This window comes from Mauremys reevesii, linkage group 2 (assembly GCF_016161935.1).
Source record: "Mauremys reevesii isolate NIE-2019 linkage group 2, ASM1616193v1, whole genome shotgun sequence".
Classification (NCBI taxonomy): domain Eukaryota; kingdom Metazoa; phylum Chordata; order Testudines; family Geoemydidae; genus Mauremys; species Mauremys reevesii.
Window position 1 is genome coordinate 227,309,994 of NC_052624.1, and position 26,241 is coordinate 227,336,234.

Genomic DNA, 26,241 nt, shown 5'->3' on the forward strand with positions numbered 1-26,241 from the left:
AAGGTCATTGCCACTCATTAAATCTATTTTTTCTACAGATTTAACTAAGGTACACAAAACATAAGCCCATGCAAACCTGTAAGATTCTTATCCTGTTAAATATTTTTCCTTAAATCCAAAACTAATGAGGAAACACTGCCTTCGGTATCTTAATACATTTTGTGACAGTAACCATGGTTTCCTTATATCTTTACAGCACTTTGCACAATGGAGCCTCAATCCCAAATACAATATTTGGGTGGAATAAATTTTTTGCAGCAGTTAGCAAATGGCAAAATAAGTTGACTAAAATAGTGACAGCAGAAAAAAGGACAAACTGAAAAGTTTTTAAATACTGTATTTATAAATTATATTACAGTTCACCACAACCATTTTAAAGCAAATAGTCACAAATATAGATCAGTGCTGCAATACAGAAGTTGCCATGCTTACCTAGCATACGAATGTACAATGCAGTTTGATCAGAGCTGTCATAGGAAATTGCTCCACGTCTCTGTAAAAAATAAAAACAAACATCAATCTATTTTATGGATGATAATTAGTCTGACCCTTAAGTTGCATCTCTTGTGAAGAGCCATGGTCAACTTAATCTTTTAAAATTGACTAATTAAAAAAAATATTCAGTTTTTGACAGTGCATCTGTCAACAGTGCATCCTAATTTTATCCTGGCAAGAGCAGAGAAGTGCCAAGAGAAGGAGGGAACTAGTAACAGAGAAGCCAGGAGAGGAGAACTGCTAGCACAGGGTTTATGACAGTGGTCCCCAAACTTTTCACATCACGCCCCCTCTTGTCCCATTTGCGCCTCCCCCCCATGAGCCACTGTTGGAATCACAAGCAGAGTCGCACCTGAGCTGGCAGCCAGGGCCATGGCTGCGTGCAGAGCCACGATCATATGCAGGGCGGAGCAGAGTTGGGGGAAGCGGGAAGCAGCGCGGGCCGAGGGATGTGCTGGCCACTGCTTCCCGCAGCCCCCATTGGCCTGGAACGGCGAACCGCGGCCACTGGGAGCTGCGATCGGCTGAACCTGCAGATACTGCAGGTAAACAAACTGTCCCAGCCCACCAGCAGATTTCCCTGATGGACTGCGTGCCAAAGGTTGCTGATCCCTGCTGTATGCAGTACCTATCTGCCAGATGCAGACTGATACTAACAATAAATAGAACAGAATATGTCCACAATGCTTACAATCTTCCTTTACTGTCAATGAAACTGAAGCCTCAGGCTGCTCCCTCCCTTTCACTTTTGCAGATGAGATTTGAGGCTGACTGTCCTCAGGGAACATGGTGTCTCCTTACCATGTGAGGGCCGGCAGCAACCATAAGATGTGGATATGACTGAGATGAGATGACAAGCAGCACAACCAAGGTAGCACAGTGCTAGGAAATGGGTTAGGAAACTGAGGCACAAAAGACAGAGGCATGGGGCTGAGGATATAGACCTGACCTGACTTTGTGTATGGCCCTTTATCAGAGAGAGGGAGGGTACTAGGGAAGCAGGAGGCAAGGAAGGGGGAAAACTGGGAACAGATACTGCTGTGCCCCAGGTAGAGAAGAAATCTGCCTCCCACTGCTCCGGAAGTATAGCTGCTGAGTCAAAACAGTAAAAGGAAATATATGGGAGTTCCCCTATCTCAGCAGAGAGAAGAGGGTAAGTGGAGTCTCCATCTGAATAGCCAGGGAGAGCTGTTCATTTAGGGTTGACTTTTCATCCTGAAATTATCACATACACTTTGCCAAAGGAATGAAGGGGAGTTAAAAAGTCAAAAGATAGACTAAAAACGTGATTTAATTTTTTATTTTTTTTTAACTTTTGACTTTTGGGGCCAATCTCAATTTGCTATTAACTAGTTCAATAACTAATTTTTAAAGTCAAATATTAATGGAAATTGGTCAAATTAATACCACATCCTTCAAAGGAAAATAAATGTAATTGCAAGCAAGTAATGCTAACCAGCAATAGTGATCTACCCAGCGTTAATCTTAGGTTTAAAGGTTACAAAAGCTCAACCTTGGATGTTTTAGTTAGTGTCTTCATTCACATATAACTGTCTTATTTACATTCTACAATGGCAGGCAGCTGCAGGTAAAACACAAATCATAGTGTGTCAGATATACATAATAAAAATTAATAGTGGGAAAGTATTTTTAAAACATTACTGATAACATGTCCAATGTACCAATCACTATAGAATATAGCACTATAAACTTTACATAACATCCACCAAGTCTCATAATGGAATACACAGAGCAATGAAACAAGGTGAGACAAAACTCTCAAACTTTGTAAATAGTAAAAAGAAAATTTGTAGAAGAAAAAGGATTACTGAAGTAATACAGCAAGTTTCTGCTTTTAGATCCAGATTCCAAGAAAAGGTGCAGGTTGTTTGATAATCCTAGGACCTGCTGGACGAACATCGCAATCGGAGCTGTGATAGTTTCAGAAATCCTGACTTTTGACTGAGATGTAAAATGGTGCAGAGCAAGAGTAACTACTTTAGATTTGTTTTGAAATTTTTGTTCTTTAAGGCTGCAGGTCTGGGAAAATTAATGCTGTGAACCAGTTGGGGGATAAAGTTTACAGCTACTGTCGTTTAAATACAGGAGACAGAGAAAGACAAGAGCAAAAGTGGTTAAGTGCACAGCTTCAAACAGGCCAATGGAGCAGGGAATATGTGCAGCTTGCTGCAGGATTTCAAAAGGGAAAATTCTGTCTTACTTGTCACTTTTCATTTAAAGGGCATGTCTACTCTTAAAACGCTAGTGTTTAAGTTGAAGACGCTCCTCTGCTGACGGGAGACCTTCTCCTGTCAGAGTAATTAATCCACCTCCCCAAGAAGCAGTAGCTATGTCAACAGGAGAAGCTCAGCTAGGGAGTTAAGTTAGTATAACTACTTGTTCAGGGATATGGATTTTTCACATCCTTGAGCAATGTAGTTATATCGATATAGGTCTGAAGTGTACCTATGGGGGCAGACCAGTGTGACGTTGCACTCCATATGTTTATAGAAATATGCTTATGAGTGTAAATATAATGTAACTGGAATATGCTTTATGCAAAAGGTTTCTTGTAAGTTATCATTACAAAGCTTATGAGTGTGTTGATCCTATTTGTATAAATGTATCATTCTTATATCTGAAGCTAGAAATATGAAGTGTTACTCTGAACCCCTATTGTAATTATGCCAGTGTGGGCCATTAATGGTGGCTTGGAATCTTGATAGCTCCCATCAACTAGGACAATTTGTAGTAAATGGCTCTGTTTACTTGCAATCCTCCACCGCATACGTGCAGGCCAGTCCTGGGAGGAATGGAGGGGGGGGGGCTCACAGGACATGTGACCATGTCACCTGCTCCTGGAATCCATCTTTACCTAGGTGCTTTTCCATTTAGAAGAAGGGGTGGGAACCCAGAGAGACACACAAAGGATTCTCACCTTGTGCCAAAGCTATATAAGGGGGTGGAACAGAACAAAGGACGCTGCAGTCATGAGAAATCCCCTAGCCACCACCTGAGCTGGAACAAAGACTGTACCAGGGGAAAAGATTGGGCCCAGACTAGAAAGGAGTCTAGTCTGTGAAAGAAGCTTATTGGAACATCTCTGAGGGTGAGATTTACCTGTATTCAGTTTCTTAAATGTATTAGGCTTAGACTTGTGTCTTTTGATTTATTTTGCTGTGTGACTTACTTTGTTCTGTCTGTTATTACTTGGAACCACTTAAATCCTACTTTTTATATTTAATAAAATCATTTTTATTATTGAACCCAGAGTAAGTAATTAATACCTGGGGGAGCAAACAGCTGTGCATATCTCTCTATCAGTGTTATAGAGGGTGGACAATTTATGAGTTTACACTGTATAAGCTTCATACAGAGTAAAATGGATTCATTTGGGGTTTGGATCCTATTGAGAGCTGGGTGTCTGGGTGCTAGAGACAGGAGCACTTGCTAAACCGTTTTCAGTTAAGTCTGCAGCTTTGGGGACGTGGGTCAGACCCTGGGTCTGTGTTGCAGCTGATCAGTGTATCTGGCTCAACAAGACAGGGTTCTGGAGGCCCAAACTGGCAGAGAAAACGGCCTCAGAGGTAGTCTCAGCACATCAGGTGACAGTCCCAAGGGCGCTTCTGTGACCGAACCCATCACAACCAGATCCTTACTCTGAAATTGAGTTAGGACTACCACTCCAGAAGAACTCCCCAGAACAATATCTTACAACACAGAGAAATATTAACATGACAGGAATATGCATATTGCCAGAGGATTAAAAGACTGATGGTCCCTCAGGATTCTGTTAAGTGACTAACAAGATTCTCATGGGTTTCTTACAGTGCAATATACTTGCAGTTGTTGACTTCTCTTTCCAAGAAGTGCTGGCCTTAAGCCTAATGAACACAGCATCTTGTAAAAACACTAGAATGTCATTTGCCTTTTTCCAGCTGTGTATCCCCTGTAATACCAATATCTAAACCACAAGTGATACTTTTAACTTGGATAACATTTAAGAATTTCTCCTGAGATACTAGGAAGGTGTTCACTGCCTTTGATTAAATGACTGTAGTTCCTTCCTTTCAGCTTTGCAACTGTTAGGCTGGTCAGCACTGAATTTTGGCTAAAAGACAGGTCGATGTTGCATTGTTTTGTGTGCATGTTGGAAGTGGAAAACGAAGTTCCAGTTACATTTAAATCTACTCTGAGAACCAAGATATGAGGGTTAATGTGAAGGTGATTATAATCACTGGCCTTTCCTACACAATCTTTATTATCTTTACCCTTAGTGGCTGAGGAGAGGAAAGGCGCAAAGGAGGCCTTTCAGCTCACTTCAGAGATAAGGAGCCCATAGCCTCCACTTTTGAGTGTCTCTTCCTCACATGATACCTTTTTTGATTTTCCAAGAAAACTTGGCTATAAATAGGTTCAAATGCTTCCAACTTGGCCTGTGTGTGGCATTACACTCCATATTCTTCATACAGATATTGTTATGATGTGATTATGGCATAACTGTGATGTATTTTATACAAACTAGGTCATTTGACATATTGTTGAAAAGGTTATGATTTCCTGAATATGGCTATCCTATTTGTATGGATGTATCATTTTTGTATCTTGAGTTAGGAATACTGTCTATGCATCTATTACAAATGTGTTTACACCTGGGGAATGCCCACTAGGCAGAATGCAGTAAGTCTAAATGGCTGGTTGGGAAGGACCATTAGGGAGAATAATAGGTCTCAGAAGATGCTATCTCCCACTGGGGGACCTTCCTGGGGATGTTGGAAACAGCCTCTGAGTCATGGCTGCAGTGGCCCTACAGGGACATGTGACCAAGTCACCTAGTACTGAATTCCATGATAATACTAGTGTTTTTCCATGGACCTGGTGTGGGAATTGAACTGGAAGACAAAGGGTTCCCACTGTATGCTAAATCTATTTAAGGTACAGGAGTGACATCGTTGTTTGTTCTTCACTGACTCCCCCCTCCAAGAAAAAAAAAAAAAGACAGCTGGAAACACCTAAGAAAAAAAAAAGACTGAACTAGGGGAGAATGGCTGAATCCAGGCTAGAAGGTTGTCTAGCCTATGAAAGGAATAACTGGAGTTTTAAGCTGCAAGTAAGTGCAGCTTGCCTTCAAGAATCTCTACAATCTGCCTAAAACAACATTTAGGGTAAGAATTTGCTACACATATCCAATTTCTTTAGTATATTAAGCTTAGATTCCGTGTTTGTTTTATTTGCTAGGTAATCTGCTTTGATCTGTTTGCTTTCCCTTACAATCAATCTTTTGTAGTTAATAAACTTATTTTATTTTGTCTAAGACCACTGGGTGGAAAACATTATTTGGGGGGGGGCAAAAGCTTTTGCATATCTTCCTCCACATTGAAGGAGGAGGTGAATTTCATGAGTTTATGCTGTACAGCTCTCTGTGCAGCGCAAGATGGTATAATGTTGGGTTTACTCTCGGGGGGGTGTGCACTTGAGTACTGGGCAATTCCTTAGCTGAGCCTTCCCATGCAGAGCTGATTTCAGCATGTGTGTGTTTCTGCAGCTGGGTGTGTCCCTAATGAAAACATGCATTGTTTATTATATGGCTGTGGTGTTTAACACTTTAATATGTACTGACAAATTGAATTTGTTCATTGTTCTCATCCAGAGAAGCTAGTCTTAAGTATAGATACCAGACCCCCATGTAGGAGTGGGGAAACATATCTGGACTTTTGTCTGATTCAGGGGGACAGGGCTGGGGGTGGTAATGTAGTTCAAGGACACATGGAGTATAACCTGCTTTGTTCTATGGACCACCAGGCTCACCTCTCCATTTTCAGCCCATGATTCTTCAGAACCATGTTAACTGCTAAGAAGGAAGAAAACCTTCAGCATTACTTACAGAAGAAGCCTTGTTCATGTATTGGATGGAAGCTTTCACTTTATTCCTCAGAGTTCTATCCCAAGAAGGAAAGTAATGGTCAGCTGGCTTCTCAAGACTGTATATCTCTTTTGAGATAGGGCGATCATATCTGCATGCAGTATTCAAAATGTGGGCCTACGAGGGATTTATACAGAGAATATGATCTTTTCTGTCTTATCTATCCCTTTCTTAATGATTCCCAACATTCTGTTCACTTTTTTGATTCCTGCTGCACATTGAGTGGGTATTTTCAGTGAACTATTCACAATGACTCCAAGATCTCTTTCTTGAGTGGTAATGGATAATTTAGACCCCATCATTTTATATGTATAGTTAGGATTATGTTTTCCAATGTGCATGACTTTGCATTTATCAACATTGAATTTCATCAACCATTTTGTTGACCAGTCATTCAGTTTTGTGAGATCCCTTTGTAACTCTTTGCAATCTGCTTTGGATTAACTATTTTGAGCCATTTTGTATCATCTGCAAATGTTGCCACCTCACTGTTTACCCCTTTTTCCAGATCATTTAATGAATATGTTGAACAGTACTGGTCCCAGTACAGACTCCTGGGGGACACCGCTATTTACCTCTTTCCATTCGAAAACTGACCATTTATTCCTACCCTTTATTTCCTACCTTTTAACCAGTTACTGATCCACGAGAGGACCTTTCCTCTTATCCCTTGACAGCTTACTTTGCTTAAGAGCCTTTGGTGAGGGACCTTGTCAAAGGCTTTCTGAAAATCTAAGTACACTATATCCACTGGATCCCCCTTGTCCACATGCTTGTTGACCCCCTCAAAGAATTCTAGTACACTGGTGGGGCATGATTTCCCTTTACAAAAACCATGTTGACTCTTCCCCAACAAATTATGTTCATCTATGAGTCTGACAATTTTGTTCTTTGCTATAGGTTCAACCAGTTTGCCTGGTACTGAAGTCAGGCTTACTGGCCTGTAATTGCCGGGAACAACTCTGGAGCCCTTTTTAAAAATTGGCATCACCCTTAGCTATCTTCCAGTCATTTGGTTGAGAAGCTGATTTAAATGATAGGTTACAGACTACAGTTAGTAGTTCTGCAATTTCACATATGAGTTCCTTCAGAACTTTTGGGTTAATACCATCTGGTCCTGGTGACTTATTACTTTTTAATTTATCAATTTGTTCCAAAACCTCCTCTAATGACACATCAAGCTGGTACAGTTCCTCAGATTTGTCACCTAAAAGGAATGGCACAGGTCTGGGAATCCCTCTCTCATCCTCAACCTTGAAGACTGATGCAAAGAATTCATTTAATTTCTCCGCAATGGCCTTGACATTCTTGAGTGCTCCTTTAGTATCTCATTTGTCCAGTGGCCCCACTGGTTGTTTAGCAGGCTTTGAAAGTGCAGGGGCCTAAATGCTGGTAAGAATGGTGGTTTATGCTCTCTTTTGAAAAATAAATGTATAGCCCTACTATTACAAAAATGTGAATAAAATTCAAACAAATGCATTGTTTTTCTGAATAAGCAGACAAGCAGTTCTCATGCCTCTACTGTTCACAGCTTCCAAACAGTAGAGTGTACTGCATTAGCCTTACACTGCTATTTGTGGAAACTATTAGCAACAGCTGTGATCAGGCACTGGATTTATTGGTTTGGAGAAGAGAATAACCTTTTTCCTCCTCCAGCAGCCAAGAAGCTCTGGGGAGCAGACATATTCCTGCCCCCACCAGTGTAGCAATCGGGGTTTGGAAGAGGGGGAGGAAGAAATAACGATTCTTTCTGATAGTTAAACTTTTAATTTTTCAAGTATCTATTAGCCTGAGTCTGATGGGCCCAAAGCAGGGTCCAGGAAAGTCCCAGGACTTGTAGGTTAGTGATGCACCTCGGTTTCTCAACAGGGCATTACTTCTGGAATTCACTAATGAAATAACTCCTCCTTGTGTTTTGTATCTTTCCATGGATAGGAAGGTGACTGGTAAGTTTGTCAAACTACCCTCCTTTGGTCCATCATGTTTTAAAAAGCAATTAGATATTGTCTCTCTGACTGATATATTTCTTTAATGAAGCATCAAACACCCTTAACCACAGAAGTATTGGGCAGTAATTCTGTTTAAGTCTTCCCTCCCAAAAATATTAAAATGTTTTCTTAAGTATTACCCGCTCCCTTCTATAGTGGAAATTATTCCTGCCAATATTCTCCTGACAGGAAGTTATCCTGGGTAATATCGCAAGATTTTACATCCCTTTTTACTTCTCATATTCTAAATTCACATGAGAAACTACATTAAAAGAACAGTAAGCTTGCAAAGTCAGCCATTCAAAATTTAGGAAATGCCAGAATTAAGGTTGCCTCTGCAACCTTAATTTGGCTCCTTTGTGCATATGCATTATGATATAGGCTTTAGCTACATGGTCACATACTAATTTTTTGCCCACTGGACTCCTCCCTCATTCAATGCACATGATAGATGGTGTGCAGTTAATGAGCAGCTATTCAATATCCTATTTTACCCTCATTGTTCAACGTATGGCCAGGGCCATCCTAAGGGGGTGCGGGGCATGGGACAAATCAGCCTCCTCACTAGTCTCCTCGCTGTTTGCCTGGCATACACCCCCCGCCCACCGCTCTCCTCCTCACCATCTGCCCACTGCTTGCCTCCCCACTAGTCTCCTCGCTGTCCATCCAGTGCACCACCACCCCCTGTCCACCTGACCGCCGCTCTCCTCACCACCCACCCATCTCCTCACCCCGTCCCGCCTGCTGCTCATCTCCTCACCCGCCTGCCCACTGCTTGCCTCTCTGACAGTCTCCTTGCTGTCCATCTGGTGCACGCCCCCATCCACCCTCCCGCCTCCTCACCTCCCGCTCATGTCCACCTGCTGCTCACCTCCCCATTTGCCTCCTCACACCGCGCACCCGCCTACCTCCTCACCTGAATATCGGGACAAATGGCATCCCGATCGTACATTGGTCAGGACACAAGACAAAGGGTTAAATAGCGGGACAGTCCTGATTTTATCAAAGCTCAGGGCCCCCCAGAGCGCGGGGCCAGGTGCGTTTGCCCCGATTTGCCCTACCCAAGGGATGGCTCTGCATATGGCCTTAGGCTTTATTTACTACATACATACAATTCAAACCCTGCTCTGAAGACAGATTATTAATTTCTGCCTGAGATTTTCTAGGACATTCATCATTGAATCTGAGTGCTTCACAAACATTAATTTATCTTTATAGAACATCTGGGAGGTAAGGGAGTGGTATTACCCCTATTTTACAGGGGAGGACTTTATATGTTCAAAGCACAGCTCCCATTGACTTCAAATGCAGCCGTGAGTGCTCAGCACTTCTGCAAACCAGAACCCAGTGTCTCAAGTTGGGCATCCAGAAAATGAGACGCACACAATTAGTACCCACCTGTGAAAAGTTCAGTTTAAGTGACTTGCTTTTAGCACAAAGGAACTCTGTGGCACAGGCTGTGACGAAGTGGGATTGTTCTTAATGTTTCCTCTGAATAGTGGGTGGGTGCATCAGTTTCCCATATGCATTTCTTAAGTCTCCAGCGTGCATAAATGGCCGACACTCTGTGTCCTGGCCACAAAGAGATCAAGTGACCTCCTGGCCCAGGAAAGAGACAAAGGCCAGAAAGGAGGGGCTGGGGGAGAGGGTTCAGTTTGGAGCTGTCTGGGGACAGGAAGTGAGGGCAGACAGGGTTGTCTGGCTCACTGGGCCCAAAAACAGACCCAGCTGAGGGGTCCCATTTTCTGTACCTACAAGCTCTGTTTTAGACTGTGTTCCTATCATCTAATAAACCTCTGTTTTACTGGCTGGCTAAAAGTCACATCTGACTGCGAAGTGGGGGACCCTCTGGCTTCCCCAGGACCCTGCCTGGGCGGACTCGCTGTGGGAAGCACATGGAAGGGCATATGCTGAATGCTCCAAGGTCAGACCCAGGAAGGTGAAGCCGTGTGAGCTTCTTGCCCTGAAAACAGTCTGCTCCAAGGGAGAGAAGGCTCCCCATAGTCCTGACTGGCTTTATGGGGAGCAGTTCCAGAGCATCGCCCAGGGACTCCTTGACACAGGCAGGAACAGACTTCAGTTCTCCGTGGCAGCATTTGTCTACCTTAACCACCAGACAGTCCCCTCTCTGCCTACAATCCCTGCCTCATTCACTACACACCTTCCAACTTCTGTAACAGAATAAAACAAGGGTCCTATAGATATCAGCCTGCTTCATTACACAACCCCAATTCATCCCCAGAGCATGTCCTTCCTTTGCAATGAATGAGGGTCCTATGGAAAAAGTAGTATGTGCTGATTTAATTAAAACTTGTATCATAATGCATATACACATGGGTGCCAAATTAAGGTTGCACACAGCCAACTTAATCCTGGCATTTTCCAACTTTTGAGTGCTTGACTTTACACAAAAACACTAAGAGAAAAACAGCGAGGTTGCAATATCCTAGGTGCGTGTAAGGCTTGTCTCCATTGCTCCTTTCCCCTGCTCGGACAGCCCCTGAGCCAGCACCAGCCACTGCAGAAGTCACGGAAAGTCACAGAATCAGTTTCTTCCGTGACCTCTGTGACGGATGATGCATAATTCAGTCATTAATAGTTCAGTCCCAAGAAGGAGCAATGAAGGGATAGAGCATGCTTAGGGGATGCTGTATACACAGTCTGATCTGCACTAGGAGCTGTGAGACAGTTGAGCACACTCAGCAAGGGAAGGATCTTCGGAGACTTTATCTTCAGTTTTAGCAACTTGTTGACTAAGCATGTGCAAACGTTGATTTTTCAAAGACTTATAACTTGGCCAAATTTGGATAGATTTTCAGGGGGATGGTACAAGGCACATTCCTGGCCCAAGGCCACCTCCCTGACAAATTTCAAAGCCTCTAAGGCGGGGTGACCAACCTGTGGCTCTGGGGGAGCTGCTGACATATTACTATGGCTCTTTGGCAATGTACATTGGTAAATACTGGCTTCTTCTCAGGCTCAGGTTGGCCACCCATGCTCTAAAGCAGAGATCTCAAATGACCACGAGGACCACATGAGGGCTAGTTCATTGGCCCTAAGGCCGCATCACTGACACACACACCCCTCGTTGCCCTTGGCCCTGCCCCCACTCCACCCCTTCCATGAGGCCCCGCCTCTTCCAACCTCTTCCCTGAAGTCCCCACCCCAACTCTGCCCCCTCCCTGCCCCCAGAGAGTGCATGAGGGGTGTGGCAGGGACTCAGGGCAGGGAGTTGAGATGCAGCAGGGGGCTCAGGGTGCAGGCAGGGGGCTCAGGGGAGGGGGTTGGGGTGTGGGGTGCAGCAGGGGGCTCAGGGCAGGGGGTTAGGGTACAGTAGGGGTGTGGGATGTGGCAGGGGGCTCAGGGCAGGGGGTTGGGGTGTAGCAGAGGGTTGAGGTTCAGGCAGGGGGCTCAGGGCAGGGGATTGGGGTGCAGAAGGGATGTGGGATGCAGGAGGGGGCTCAGGGCAGGGGGTTGAGGTGCAGGCAGGGGGCTCAGGGCAGGGGATTGGGGTGCAGAAGGGGTGTGGGATGCAGCAGGGGGCTCAGGGCACGGCGTTGGGGGCTCAGGGCAGGGGGTTGAGGTGCAGGCAGGGGGCTCAGAGCAGGGGATTGGAGTGCAGAAGGGGTGTGGGGTGCAGGAAGGGGCTCAGGACAGGGGGCTGGGGGGCAGGGCGCAGGAGGGCTTCGGGCTGCCAGTGGTGCACACCGGGGCCAAGGGAGGCTGCCGGCCCCGGCCCCGCTCTGGGAAGTAGCTGGAACCATGTCCCTGCGGCCCCTGCAGGAGGGGGATGCAGGGCTCCGTGTACTGGTTGCTGTGCTTCCAGGTACCTCCCACAAAGCTCCCATTGGCCTCGGTTCCCGATTCCCAGCCAATGGGAGCTGCGGAGGGGCGGTGCCTAGAAGCCAGGGCAACACTCAGACCTTAAGCCCTCTGCTTCTCCCCTGCCCCGCCGCAGGGACGTGATGCCAGCCGCAGGGAGCGGCGCGGGGCTCGAAGGGGGTCAATCCTACAGCTGCAGTTTGCCCACCCCTCGCCTGGAGGTAGGCCGGGGAGGGGGGTGGCGCGGGCCACAGGAAATAGCCCCGCAGGCCGCGTGTTTGAGACCCCTGCTCTAAAGCGTGGGGGCACTAAGATAAGGAGTCAAGAATTTAACATTGGTTTTGCTGAGGTGTTTTTCTCTAGCCTTGTTCTCAGAAATGGCTGAACCATTGGCTGAAATCTTCCCAAAAATTCAGCCTGAGGCAGAAACCTTGCAGGGAAATTTTCTTCCAACACAGTTATATTTTGACAAAAGGTATAAGCTATTGAAAATAATGTCTTATAATAGGAAGTGTTGGGCAACCTTCATTGGCCATACTACCAGCCCTACCTATAGTACTGACCAAACCTTGATGTTTCCTTTAATTTCCAGATATATAAAGCAGTTACTTGTTTTTAAAACTTCCTATTCAAAAAGAGTCCACACAAAAACTTACACAGGACAACTTTCTAATCAACCTTTATACAACAAATTACAATATTTTTTAAACTACTCTATATGCAACCACCATAGTTTCTCTTCCACTTGGATAGAATTGTTCATAAACAGGCAAATTCCAATTGAAACCAGGTCCTTATGATAACTCTTCATAGGCACAAGATCACGACTTTCAGTTTATTTAATCCCAAGACAGTCTGTTATATGCAATTACAATTACATTTTCATTACTATGAGTTACTGCTGCTTCCATTTAAGAAATATTAAGAAATTAAAAGCTTCATTATTTTTACATTCTTGAATTGTGCTAAGACTCTTCACAGTAAAGATAAATGATAAAAATGTTATGGGAAGCGCAAATAGTAAACAACAACAAAAGTATGGCTTGCCTTAGGACAGGAGCAAAAGATTCTGTCTCCAAGTATTAACCTAAACTTATCCTTATCCTGGCCAAAGCAACATCTGGGGCTGACATTCTTTCAACGCTTGGTGCAGATGAAGCACAGTATCCTATGGTAAGAGAAATATCATTGCTGTTTCAGTGGCTGCAAGAGCAAGTAATGGTTACCAGTGACCACAGATGGACACACAAGTTATCTACTGCAGTAGGGTTCAAGATTCCCCACACGTTTGCATGTTTGGCATCAAGAACCTTTATTCTCTTCACAGAATACTACTAAAAAGGAGAAAATGGTGCACTTCCTTCTGTCACTATCCCTAAAAGTCAAAAAATAATTAGGAAAAAGAATGTTGTGGCAGAAGCGCAACATCTAGAACCTGGACGTGACAACCATGACATCAAGAAAACTTTTGGAAAAACTTCTGGCCCACAAATCTTCAGTCCTAATTATGCTGAATATAATATATTATTTTTGGCATACAAATTCCTCACATTTCAAAGACTGAATCATATGCCAGTGTAATTTAGAAACAAACTGAAAAGGGTCCTCATGTCAATTAACTCCTATGTTACTAAATAACCATTAAAAAAAATCAAATTAGATGCTGTATTAATACAAAAATGACCTTAATGTATTATTTCAGATGAGTATTTCACTTTTAAATTTCTTTTTTGGCTACAGAAGTCTAATGCCCTAATATCAGTATTTTATTTAATTTCAACTCACACAGTACAAATAATATACTTGACTAATTAAACGAAACAATGGCTAAACATTTTAAGCCTCAAATGTAATCTGCTGTGTTACCATCACATCTGGAAAGTCTCTCCTTTAGAGCAGACTGTCTATACACAATATCCTCTCCAGCCCTCATGTCTTTTTAAAAATGACTATAACCGGTGAAAGTTTGAAAAGAAACAAACTCTAAAAGTTAAAAACTTCCAGTGTGGGCTATCCACCAACTGAGTAACAATCATATTCCTTTGAAATGATGAAAACAAAAATAAAATGAACTCCAGAGGCCATTTGTTTTTGAAGGTAATGGGTTTTTTCCCCCAGAGTTTCAAGCTGTCATGGCTCTTCCCTGCTCCCCAGCCTAAGGGCCTGCCTACACTTCCCCACAGTTCAAATTACGGGGGTGTAAATAGCAGTGCACACTAAAATGCTGCTTTTTAACTTCCCTTTGTGGATGTTCTGGGTACAAACCAAAAGGTTCCTACTTCACCTTAACATAGTCCTGTTGAAGAGGACTACTTTAATACCAACTAGGAACATTTTAGTCCACACCTGCAGCATCCACACAGAGGAGTTACAGACCCCAGTAGTATGGACTGTGAGGCAGTGCAGACATGCCTTAAATTACACATACTTCTCTCTAAACAGATCAGATCTTTCTTCATTACACCCATCTCACCAAACCAATTGGACTTCTTTCCTCAACTCCCTACCCAAAGCAGACCAATAAGTCTTTAGAACCCTTCGCTTTTTCTAAATCTGTTTAAATAGTTTGGTCCTATCCATGTAACATGCCAAAGTTTTAAACAGTTACAGTTCAGCACTCCACTTGAGCCCAAGTGTGGCCAGAGCCTCAGCCAATAGTCTTGCCACAGTCTTGTCAAGATATTGACAGATCCTTTTTCGGAGGGGAACACAGTCAGTTGAGCGTCCTAAGTAAATCAAGCGTGCTCTGCATTCTCAAAAGCCTTTACTACTAAAACCCTGGAACATGTTACATCTGAAATCACCAGCGAGAAAGGCCCAGCAGAAAGCCTAGGAACTTGCTAAAACCTGAAATCGTAATTATAGTGGGAATGTAGCACCACTATTGTTAAGTTTGGAATGAGTTTCCTGTTTAATAGCTAATTTTTCAAGGTCTCTAAAATCCACGTTTACTCAGATTGTCTTGAAAAACTTCTGTGCTTTGTCAGGACCTGAAGGCAAGTTTAGTGGTACAGTAATTCCACACTTGACGTTGTAGTTATGTTCCTAAAAAATGAGACTTTAAGCAAAACGATGTTAAGCGAATCCAATTTCCCCATAAGAATGAATATAACTGGGGGGAGGGGTAGGTTCCAGGGACATTTTTTCACCAGACAAAAAACTATATATCTATACACACAGTATACATTTTAAACAAACAATTTAATACTGTTCACAGCTATGATGATTGTGAAGCTTGGTTGAGGTGGTGAAGGAAGAGGGTGGGATATTTCCCAGGGAATGCCTTACTGCTAAGTCAGTGGTTCTCAAACTTTTGTACTGATGACCCCTTTCATATAGCAAGCCTCCGAGTGCGACTCCCCCGCCCCATATAAATTAAAAATACTTTTTTATATATTTAACACCATTATAAATGCTGGAGGCAAAGCAGGGTTTGGGGTGGAGGCATCTCGTGACCCCCCATGTAATAACCTCATGACCCCCTGAGGGGTCCTGACCCCCAGTTTGAGAACCCCTGTGCTATATGATCAACTAGCACTTGGCTGAGCCCTCCAGGGTTAACACACTGTTGTTAATGTAGCCTCTCACTCCGCAAGGCAGCAGGAATGGAGGGGAGGGGAGATAGCATAGCAGATCAAGACACACCTTGTGTGTGGGAGAGGGAGAAAAATGCACACTGTCCCTTTAAGTAAACTGACCCTCTCTTAAGTGCATTGTCTTTTAAGTGGATCAGGAAGTTGAGTGAGCAGCTGCCGCCCTAGGCTCTCTCTGTCTCTCTATCAGTCCCTGTCCCCACCCTGCTCTATATGGAGAAGGGGTAAGTGGGGTGTAGGAGCAGGGAGGGAGGGGGACACCCTGACATCAGTCCCCTCTCTTCCTCCCCTCCCCTCTTCCCCCTGCCACAGCAAGCAGGAGGCTCGGGGAGCAGCTCCAAGGCAGAGAGCAGGAGCAGCACATGGCAGTGCGGGGGAAGAGAGAGCTGCAATTGCTAGCCTGCTGGGCAGCTGCAGCACAGGGAACTTAGGGGAGCGGGGAGCTGATAGGGGGGCTGCCAGTCCACTCTGGTTCCAAGCCCCCACTAGCTAGCTGCAACAGGCTGCTCTTCCTGCAAGCAGTGGACAAAGCAGGCAGGACGTTAATAAGGGAGCACTGCACAACTTTAAATGAGCACGTTGCTGATCAATTAGGGAACATAACGGCGAAACAACGTTAACCGGGATGACTTTAAGTGAGGAGTTACTGTACAGATTTGGAGTCATTTGGTCAAGGCTTTACAAGATATTGACAGATCCTTTTTCTGAGGGGAACACTAAAATTTCCTCGGTCTTACAACTTTTCTGGAGCGACCTAGACTATCATACTGATCTGCCCCAAATGACATCAATCGTGACTGCACTCTGCTCAAGTCCAGCACCCATTGCCACTTCAGAGAAGCAATGTTTAAGCTACTCAAGTTAGTTTTACAAACTGGATCATGCTTGGGCAATGTATAACAGACAGTGATTCATCCTGCAAGACTGTTGTTCATATGCTCTCTGCCTGCAGTGCTTCGTATCATCTGAAAGGTAAGAGTACTGTGTCATCTGTCAGAGGCAAGTTGGAATGTTGCTTAATGAGAGCAAAGTTAAGGTTGCAATGCAGGGCTGATGTGTCATAATGCATTTCCCAGCTTTCACAGGTTTACATTAGTTTTAGCTCAACTGTATTTCATCCTTCTGAGAGGTTTAAATATAGTGCCACTTGACATTCTGGAATTAACTCTGCTAAAAAGTGTTTTTGGCAGTAAATTTCCCTTGTTTTGACCAGGCAAGCTGATATTATTAAGTTTTCAGAGTGGTAGCCCTGTTAATCTGTACCAGCAAAAACAACAAGGAGTCCTTTTGGCACCTTAGAGACTAAGTGATTGGGTCATTACAAAACCTAAACTTAACTTCCCCAATACTAATTTCTCCCTACTGTTACTCACACCTTCTTGTCAACTGTCTGTAATGGGCCACTCTCTTACCACTTCAAAAGTTATTTTTCCTCTCTTGGTATCCTGCTGTTAAGTGAGTTCTCTTTAGACTGACCTCACACTTGGTAAAGCAACCTCCATCCTTTCATGTATTTATACCTGCTACTGTATTTTTCACTTCATGCATCTGCTGAAGTGGGTTCTAGCCCACGAAAGCTTAGGCCCAAATAAATTTGTTAGTCTCTAAGATGCCACAAGGACTCCTCGTTCTTTTTGCTGGTATGATTAAGAGGCACCTGTTGGTGGGGCACAAGGGATCTTCCTGGCCCATATTTTGCTGACCCTCACCTACAAACTCTGTGGTCCTCCCTAGCCCCGCAGAAAAAGTCAGATATTTGCCAGGCACTAAGGTGGCACTCCTTTATTTACTACCTGCCTAGAAATGCTATGAGACACAGAGGCTGTAGGCCACACTGTGCACAACAGGGCAGGGTTGCTTCAGAGGAAAGCAAGATCCAAGTTATTGGCTATCAGTAGTGACATGGAGTGCCTGTTATGCCTTGCTGAAACTGACTAACAAAAACAGCTATTAGTCAAGTATCTCAGCTCACCAAGGCTCAAGAAGGTGGGGCTATCTTTACATTAGACACTAAGTTTGGGGTCTTTGGGAGGGTCTAGGAACTAACCTACAAGAGAGTTGTATTTAACTGAATGTGCTCTTACAGGAAGTTTTTTCATTTAACCTGCTGAAATGTGGTGTCCTCTGAAAAGTGATTTAAAATGGTGTGGTGTTCCATTTTTGTGTTTAATTTGCAAGTGAAAAGAGGTAAAGTTTTTTTTTTTTTTAATTTTAAGAAAAATGGCAGCCCTCACCCTGCAATATGAAAGTCAATCTAGGTTATTTCTTCCTCATACACTATTTATTCTTCCTGCACAGAGGACAGAATGACTGATGCGTTATTTCAGCTTCCTGTCTTTACGCCAGTACCAGAAAGATTCTCCAAACTTAGTAAGACTTAAAGCAACAGGTACAAAAACTAGAAGAGTTTAAGACTGACTATGTCAGAAGTCATTTTGCTGAAACTTTGTTTATACTAATGTTCCAAATTCAGTTCCTGGTGAACTGCAGTAGAGTCTTTTAGATAAATCACTAGATGAATTGTCTAGCACCCATAGGTACCTCTAACACTTTTGTTCCAATGATATGTTTTGTACTTCACAAGATAATCATGTACAGAAAATATTTGACCATTTTGCAGCATAAACATAGGACATGTTAGGAAGCCATTGGGATGTAACACTGGTATTTGGTTTTGTTTTATTTTAACCCTGTCAAATTAGCTTCTTGTGAGTACCACAGGAGAGGCTTAAATTGAGATTTAAGAAAGAGAAGGTGTGATTGCCTGGTTCATTTAGCTTTTGCAAATGAAAAGCAAACGATGGAGGAGAACCTGCAAGTATTAAACTGAAACCACCTCTAGTGCATCCTGGCTGAAACTAAAAATATAACATGAGGGTTCAACAAAAGAAACATTTCTCCTTACCACCTAATTATATATATTTTTTAAAGGGACACCAACTTGAAATTATATTTTTTCCTCTGAAGATTTTTGCATACTTCTTACAAGTAGCAAATATGGTTAACTTAAAATCAAAGTTCTTTTTCCAATTTTACAATATACATTTGACAACATTTTGTGTACAGTTAGTTTCACTGTTTTACTGTTTCACTTCCTGCCTTATGCATTAGCAAGAAAGACATAACCCTTAAGCAGGATTATAGAAGGTGCTCATATGCATGCTCTTTACACTCTGTAAGGTGATGTTATTTGGTAACCCAAGCAGAGCTACTCCTGCTCTTTGTAGTTCCATGCTGGACAATCATCTCTTTTCTGGACCACTGCAACTGATTAAAGAGCACTGGGAGCCTGGAAATTCTTATTCACTCCCCAGACACCTACTCAGGACAAGAAACCTGAAAAGGAGATTGAGGGAGCCTCCTTCAATCACTGGACCTTGAAATGGTGCCCCAAAAGCTTTTAGCAGAGGCTGGAAGAAACAACCCATGCAGCCATCTTCACAACCTAAGGGAGATGTAGGGATTAGAAAAACCAGGTGAACCCAGGAAGGAATAGAGAAGCCCTACCCATCCTGAAGATCCAAGAATGATCAAGAACAGCTTGCCCTAGAGCAAAAGTCAGCAACCTTTCAGAAGTGGTGTGCCGAGTCTTCATTTATTCACTCTAATTTAAGGTTTCATGTGCCAGTAATACATTTTAACCTTTTTAGAAGGTCTCTTTCTATAAGTCTATAATATATAAATAAACTATTGTATGTAAAGAAAATAAGGTTTTTAAAATGTTTAAGAAGCTTCTTTTAAAATTAAATTAAAATGCCAGGTGGCCAGGACCCAGGCAGTGTGAGTGCCACTGAAAATCAGCTCGCATGCCGCCTTTGGCACACGTGCCATAGGTTGCCTACCCCTGCCCTAGAGAGAAGTCATCTCCCACACACAGGTCTATGGGTCTTCACTCGGGGGCACACTATCCTCATAGGAGAGGCGGAGATATTAAAGGGCTAGAAGAGACACCCGATTAGCTTTCTTTAGACAGAGTTGGAAAAAGAAGTGGAATCAAAACAGATTCATCGGGGGTTTCCCATTTCAGTTCACAGGAGCAGGGAGTAGAAAAGTAGCCAAGCTAAGATCCTTTATTCTTGTCTCCCTCCACAGAAAGCTGGAGCCAAGAGCAGTAGGGCCATCCTTTTCCTCCTGCTTCCTCCTCAACACGCATACGCAGTAGAAAGATCTGAACTCCTGACACCTCTCCTGTGCATATGACATCCTATTTTTGTGGGTCATTTTGTGGGTCACACAGCAACTGGGGAGAAAAACAAACCTGGTTTGGAATTTAAAAACAGAGTCCAGGAAGAGTCAGGGGGCAAGTTGAGTGTCCCCTTAACTGAAAACTGATTGGCAAGATAAGCCATTGGTATACTCAGATCGAACACATACTGCTTTGGTGAAACATGCAAAAATAACGTCTCCTTGTGTTCAATTATATTCTAAGTAACAGTTCCAAGACTCAGACAAATGAGCTACTAAAAAAGTAGCAAGCACTAAAAAAAACTCACCGTCCATTCCAGAAGGAGAAGAATGTGTATAAGTGGATACAAAATATTAAACCAAGTAGTAGAAATGGAAGGTTGCAAGAGATTTTATAAGCATGAAACAAGAACTGTTCAACTATATCCAAAAGCAGCTTTTTATGAAAAAGAGCACATCAATTTTGTAATTATTCATGAAAGAAGTGTGTGGACCTCCAAGTAGACAGCTGGCAAAACATAAAAGGAGTCTTGTGAGTCTTGACCCACAAAATAAATTTATCCTTGGCAAAGTGTACAATTATGCCTTCGGTATCTTGATTAAATGCCTTGTAATCTTATAGAAATCCTCTTTAGGTGGATTGTCAATCTTTTGAGTCCTTTCCAAGATTCCCCTATATAGGCAGATTCACCATAAAAGCACTTTATCTCTTCTAATCCATCAATGAAGGCAAGACTCTATCCTGAAATAAGTTCGTGCATGAATGAGGAAGCACAAGTCCAGAGTCAGACCAGCACCTGTGGAACTTTTTAATCACAACAAAGAACCTGGAGTTAAAAATTGTCTTTTGATGACAGGATAGTGATTGCTCCAAAAGACAGATCTGTTTTACTGTCCAGAAATTCACCTGACTGTGAATGCCAAATGGGGTACAAGCCCAACAAAATGAAAATACACACACAAAAAAGTGTAATCTACCTTTCACAGACACTGAATACAGTAAAATCCAAGCATATGTAATTTCCCCATCCACAACCCTGGGAAGAGAGAATTGTTGTTTTTCCAACATTTTTAAACAGTAACTCTTTCCATGCTTCTCATAACTTGAGAAACTTTCAGAAATTTTCCTTACAGATTAGAGTTGAGTTATATCAGAGTGGTCCCATATTTCCAGGCAACTGAATTAAGATAATACATACAGCGCACAACCAATCTATTTGAAGTTGTTATGATTCTATAATGTTAGATGTTGGGAAAGAAATCAAATTAATTTCAAAATCTATTCCAGGAAGCTCAAATATTTAAGACAGGACTATTTTTAAACTTTATCCTCCAATGCCTATTTTTGTGGAGGAAATTTAAGTGTATGCTGCATCACCCTATATTTGTAAAGTAATTTGTAACTGAAGAGTTTTTCTTCCCACATTTTTTCCATTAATAGATTAAGTTAGAAAAAGGGGCAACCAAATTAATTTGCTACAGAAATACCGCAGACTTGATTTTAAGATAAGTTAGGCTTACTAGAAACAAACTTCAAATTTTCACTTAGTTACCACTAAATTAATAAGAGAACGGCCTCTTGCATTCCTTGCTTTTTATACCCTCCAGTAACATTTAATAAGAACTACAGAACAAAAGATTTATGTATTCTAACAGCTGTAATTATGATGCTTCACCTATTGTATTTGAAAGAAAAGAAACAAGGATGCAAAAAAAAAAATGTTAATTTGCATTGACACAAGGCATTTTGTACTCAAGTGATTTATATCAATACCACCATGCAAATTGTAATTAATGCAATTGTAACAAGGTTGGAACCCACCTCTTGTGAGCTTCCCCTCCGGTTGGGTGTGTCTGCAGTCTTTAAACCTGTCCAGTTCTGGTATGGGCCTGTGTCCCCAGGACTTCTTCCCTGGAGACACTACCATCCTATAGTCCTCCCCAGGCTCCGTCCCTACTCCATCCCCACAACCAGCCAGGAACTCTTTCATTGCTCCCCCGATCCCTGCTAGCAAATTGTCTCTTTGGCTTAATCATATCAGCCAGCCAGGAACACCTCTTGCTCCCCCAGTCCCTGCAAGAAGACTGTCTTTGGCTCAGTCCTAGAAGCCAGCCAGGAGCCTCTCGCTCTCCCGGTCTCTGCCAGCAGACTTAGCTGTCCATAGTCCCGCTGCTCTTCTATCCAGGCACGCAGCCCTTCCTTCTCCACCTCTAAGCAGCAACCAACTACTGCTCTGTTCTGTAGCTCCTTTTTACAGGGCCCTCCTGGCCCAATTGGCCCTTCCAGCAGCCCCTCTGATTGGTTGCTTCCTCACACTACTTTAGGCTACTTGGAGGACCTCTCCACTGCTCCTTTCCTGGGATCTCTCTCTCGCTCTCTGATCTCTCTCCTGCCATCCATCTCCACCCTCTGACAAACAGAGGCTAGGGACACCATTCCTTACCTATCCTAATAGCCATTAATGGACTTAAATTCATGGAGGTTATCTAGTTCTCTTTTAAACCCTGTTATAGTCCTAGCCTTCACAACCTCATCAGGCAAGGAGTTCTACAGGCTGACTGTAGCTGTGTGAAGAACTTCCTTTTATTTGTTTTAAACCTGCTGCCCTAGTTCTTATATTATGGGAACAAGTAAATAACTTTTCCTTATTCACTTTCTCCACACCACTCATGATTTTATCTCTCTCTATCATATCCCTCCCTTAGTCTCCTCTTTTCCAAGCTGAAAAGTCCTAACCTCTTTAATCTCTCCTCATATGGGACCCGTTCCAAACCCCTAATCATTTTAGTTGCCCTTCTCTGAACCTTTTCTAATACCAGTATATCTTTTTTGAGATGAGGAGACCACATCTGTATGTAGTATTCAAGTTGTGGGCGTACCATGGATTTATATAATGGCAATAAGATATTCTCTGTCTTATTCTCTATCCCTTTTTGAATGATTCCTAACATCGTGTTTGCTTTTTTGACTGCCGCTGCATGGACATCTTCAGAGAACTATCCATGATGACGCCAAGATCTCTTTCCTGACTTGTTGTAGTTAAATTAGCCCCCATCATGTTGTATGTATAGTTAGAGTTATTTTTTCCAATGTGCATTACTTTACATTTATCCACATTAAAATTTCATTTGCCATTTTGTTGCTCAATCACTTAGTTTTGAGATCTTTTTGCAGTTCTTCACAGTCTAATTTGGTCTTAACTATCTTGAGCAGTTTAGTATCGTCTGCAAACTTTGCCACCTCATTGCTTACTCCTTTCTCCAGATCATTTATAAATAAATTGAATAGGATTGGTCCTAGGACTGACCCTTGTGGAACACCACTAGTTACCCCTCTCCATTCTGAAAATTTACCATTTATTCCTACCCTTTGTTCCCTGTCTTTTAACCAGTTCTCAATCCATGAAAGGATCTTCCCTCTTATCCTATGACAACTTAATTTACATAAGAGCCTTTGAGGAGGGATCTTGTCAAAGGTTTTCTGGAAATCCTTGTCAAAGGCTTTATGGGATGGGTGTGGCAGAACCCTCCTGCCTCCAGCAAGGGACCTTTGGGCCTAGTCCACCTCATCACAGCTATGCATTATATAATGGTTAAATAATTTTTGAAGAAAATGTGTACACTTTATATAAACTTGGAAAATACGAGATAGAAAAGTGTCTCTCTTCTAACTGAAATTCTTTAAGTATATTGCCAGTATATACAGTCCTCCTGTTGGGACCAGTGGCGTAGCCAGGTGGAGCGAACAGGGGGAGCGATCAAAATAAATAAATAAAAATAAAAAATTATATAAAAAAAGGCGCCCACTGCTGCAGCGCTTTTACTCACCCGGCAGCACTCCGCGTCTTCAGCAGCGGGCCCTTCACTCACTCTGGGTGTTTTCGGCAGCACTGAAGGTCCCACCGCCGAAGTGCTGCCGAAGACCTGGAGCGCCACCGGGTGAGTAAAAGCGCCTCAGCAGGTGGCACCTTTTTTTTGTTTGTTTGTTTTCTTTTTGATCACTCCCCTGTTCTCTCCAGGTGAGTAAAAATTAAAAAGGCGCCAAGAAATTGATAAGTCACCACTTGTGCCCAGCTACGCTACTGCTCAGGATGTGTCTGCACACTGCCTCAGTCAAAAAATTTCCGGAGCTCTAGTTATGAGATGTTCTAGGCACTGCATTGTTTATGAATTCCATGCAACAATTATCAGTAGAATTTGAACCTTTATACTTTGATTTTCTTGATCACCCTAGAAGTTCATATCAGAACACACACATGCAAATAGCGTAGGTCTCTGTTCAGTCAGAAGGAATCTGTCACCCTCTGAAGCAAGACTGCAGAGTTTTTTTCCCCACATTACAGCATACCAAGTATCCTGTCTTTCAAAGAGTGACTGTGTCCATAACCATATTTCTCTTGCCTGGGTGGGTGTAATGCCACAGATGTAAAAAGATGGCAAACAATTTCAAAGAAGCATCAATACAGAAGGCTAGACAAGAGTCACACACAGGCAATTTACAGTACAACAGCAATGCCTTCCCTTCAATGTGTGGAAGGAATTGACAAAATCCAACACATTTGTTTAATTTGGTCTCTGCAGGTGTTCAAATGCTTTCAACTGTCAGCCAGTCCAATATATCATCCACCCTTTCTTGGAGATAATCAAAGACTACAGAAATGACTAGTAATTTGAAGTAGACCCCCTCTGAGTGTTGGTCCATCACATTAAGCTCTGTAAAAAGCGACGAAGAGTCCTGTGGCACCTTATAGACTAACAGACGTATTGGAGCATAAGCTTTCGTGGGTGAATACCCACTGCGTCTGACGAAGTGGGTATTCACCCACAAAAGCTTATGCTCCAATATATCTGTTAGTCTATAAGGTGCCACAGGACTCTGTCGCTTTTTACAGATCCAGACTAACATGGCTACCCCTCTGATACTTGACACATTAAGCTCTGTATGTCATCTTGAGAAACACACCATAATGTCTTAATTGTGAAAAGCAGAAAGAGATGCCTCATTCTCAACCTATCAAATGGCATTACTAGGATTTAGTATGTCCAGTAGCCATAAAGAACCTCTGAACTGGGTCTTAAAGGTGTTGGGATGACTGAACAGTTCTTGAAGTCTTTCTGGAGTCAACTTCACCTTTGCTATAATTTAATCTTTAGTTGAATCAATAAATTATCTTCTGATTGTAAAAAAGGTAAATTTATCTTAGTTTATCCTTTGGTCTAAGAATTTAAATAGGGTGTAAGTTTTTGCAGGACAGATTACATGCTCTGAGATATCTAAATTTTCATCAGCCAATCTTTGAGATAAGAGAATGTGAGTACTTTGTATTCTGAAATAAACTGTCATCATGGTCAGGCATTTGGGAGACGAGCCATATGTGAGTACTTTGTGCTGAGAATGATCCTCTGATGAAGACATTACTTCCTGTGAATTGGGCTGGTGGCAGTTATGGAATGAGATCTGAGGCAAACAGCCACAGATCAAATCTCATATATACAGAAAAACTATGGGGGCTAGGGAAACTTAAGTCCTCAACAAATTTAGCCACAAGCTCAAGACAGAAGAAGAAAGAGACCTTACATCTTCTCTAATACAAAAACATGGGAGAAGAGTGTGTGAGTGTGAGTGTGAGTGTGAGTGAGAGAGAGAGAACAGACAGACAGACACGCAGAGTGTGTGCTGGCTGCTGGGAAAGTTTCTGAAAGACACCCTGCGCCATCTGTTTTAGACACTCACTGAAAGCTCTCCTGCTCTGTCCTGAGCCCTGCTGTCTCCCCTTCCCTCGCTCTGTGGAGTTGGAGCACATGGGGGGAGGGGAGACAGAGACAGACAGCGATAGCTGGCTGTTGGGGAAATCTCAGAAACAGTGCATTGTCTCTTTAAGAAAGGCATTCAGTCACTCACCCTTCCCCACAGCAGCTCAGAGTCCTAAGCCAGGCTGTATCCCCTCTGCCCTGCTCTGCGGAGATGGGGTACAGGGGCTGGGAGAGGGGGACACCTTGGGGCAGGCAGCACAGCGCATGCAGCTGCAGCTGTTGCAGCAGGTGCATTGCCACCACAGCGGCGCACAGTGGCAGCGCTCCAACACTGCAGCATTGAGTGGCTTGCATTACCAGAGGCGCTATTGTGTGCGGGTCATCGCGCGGGGGCTTTGCCAAGCGCGCTGAGTATTGGCGCTGCGGGAAGAAGCGTGCGGGTCATTCCGCTTCCTGTGCCAGCGTTCTTCCGGCACGCTTC

General features: G+C 43.1%; 1 protein-coding gene across 4 annotated transcripts in view; it reads right to left on the reverse strand.

Moving 5' to 3' along the window:
* PDE7A (phosphodiesterase 7A) overlaps nucleotides 1–26,241 on the reverse strand; it is a 139,674-nt gene that overhangs the window by 70,417 nt on the left and 43,016 nt on the right. For all 4 annotated transcript variants that reach the window (XM_039524992.1, XM_039524991.1, XM_039524994.1 and 1 more), the window contains one exon: nucleotides 433–493. In XM_039524992.1, the coding sequence (XP_039380926.1) occupies nucleotides 433–493 (61 nt within the window). The remainder of the gene's footprint in view (nucleotides 1–432; nucleotides 494–26,241) is intronic.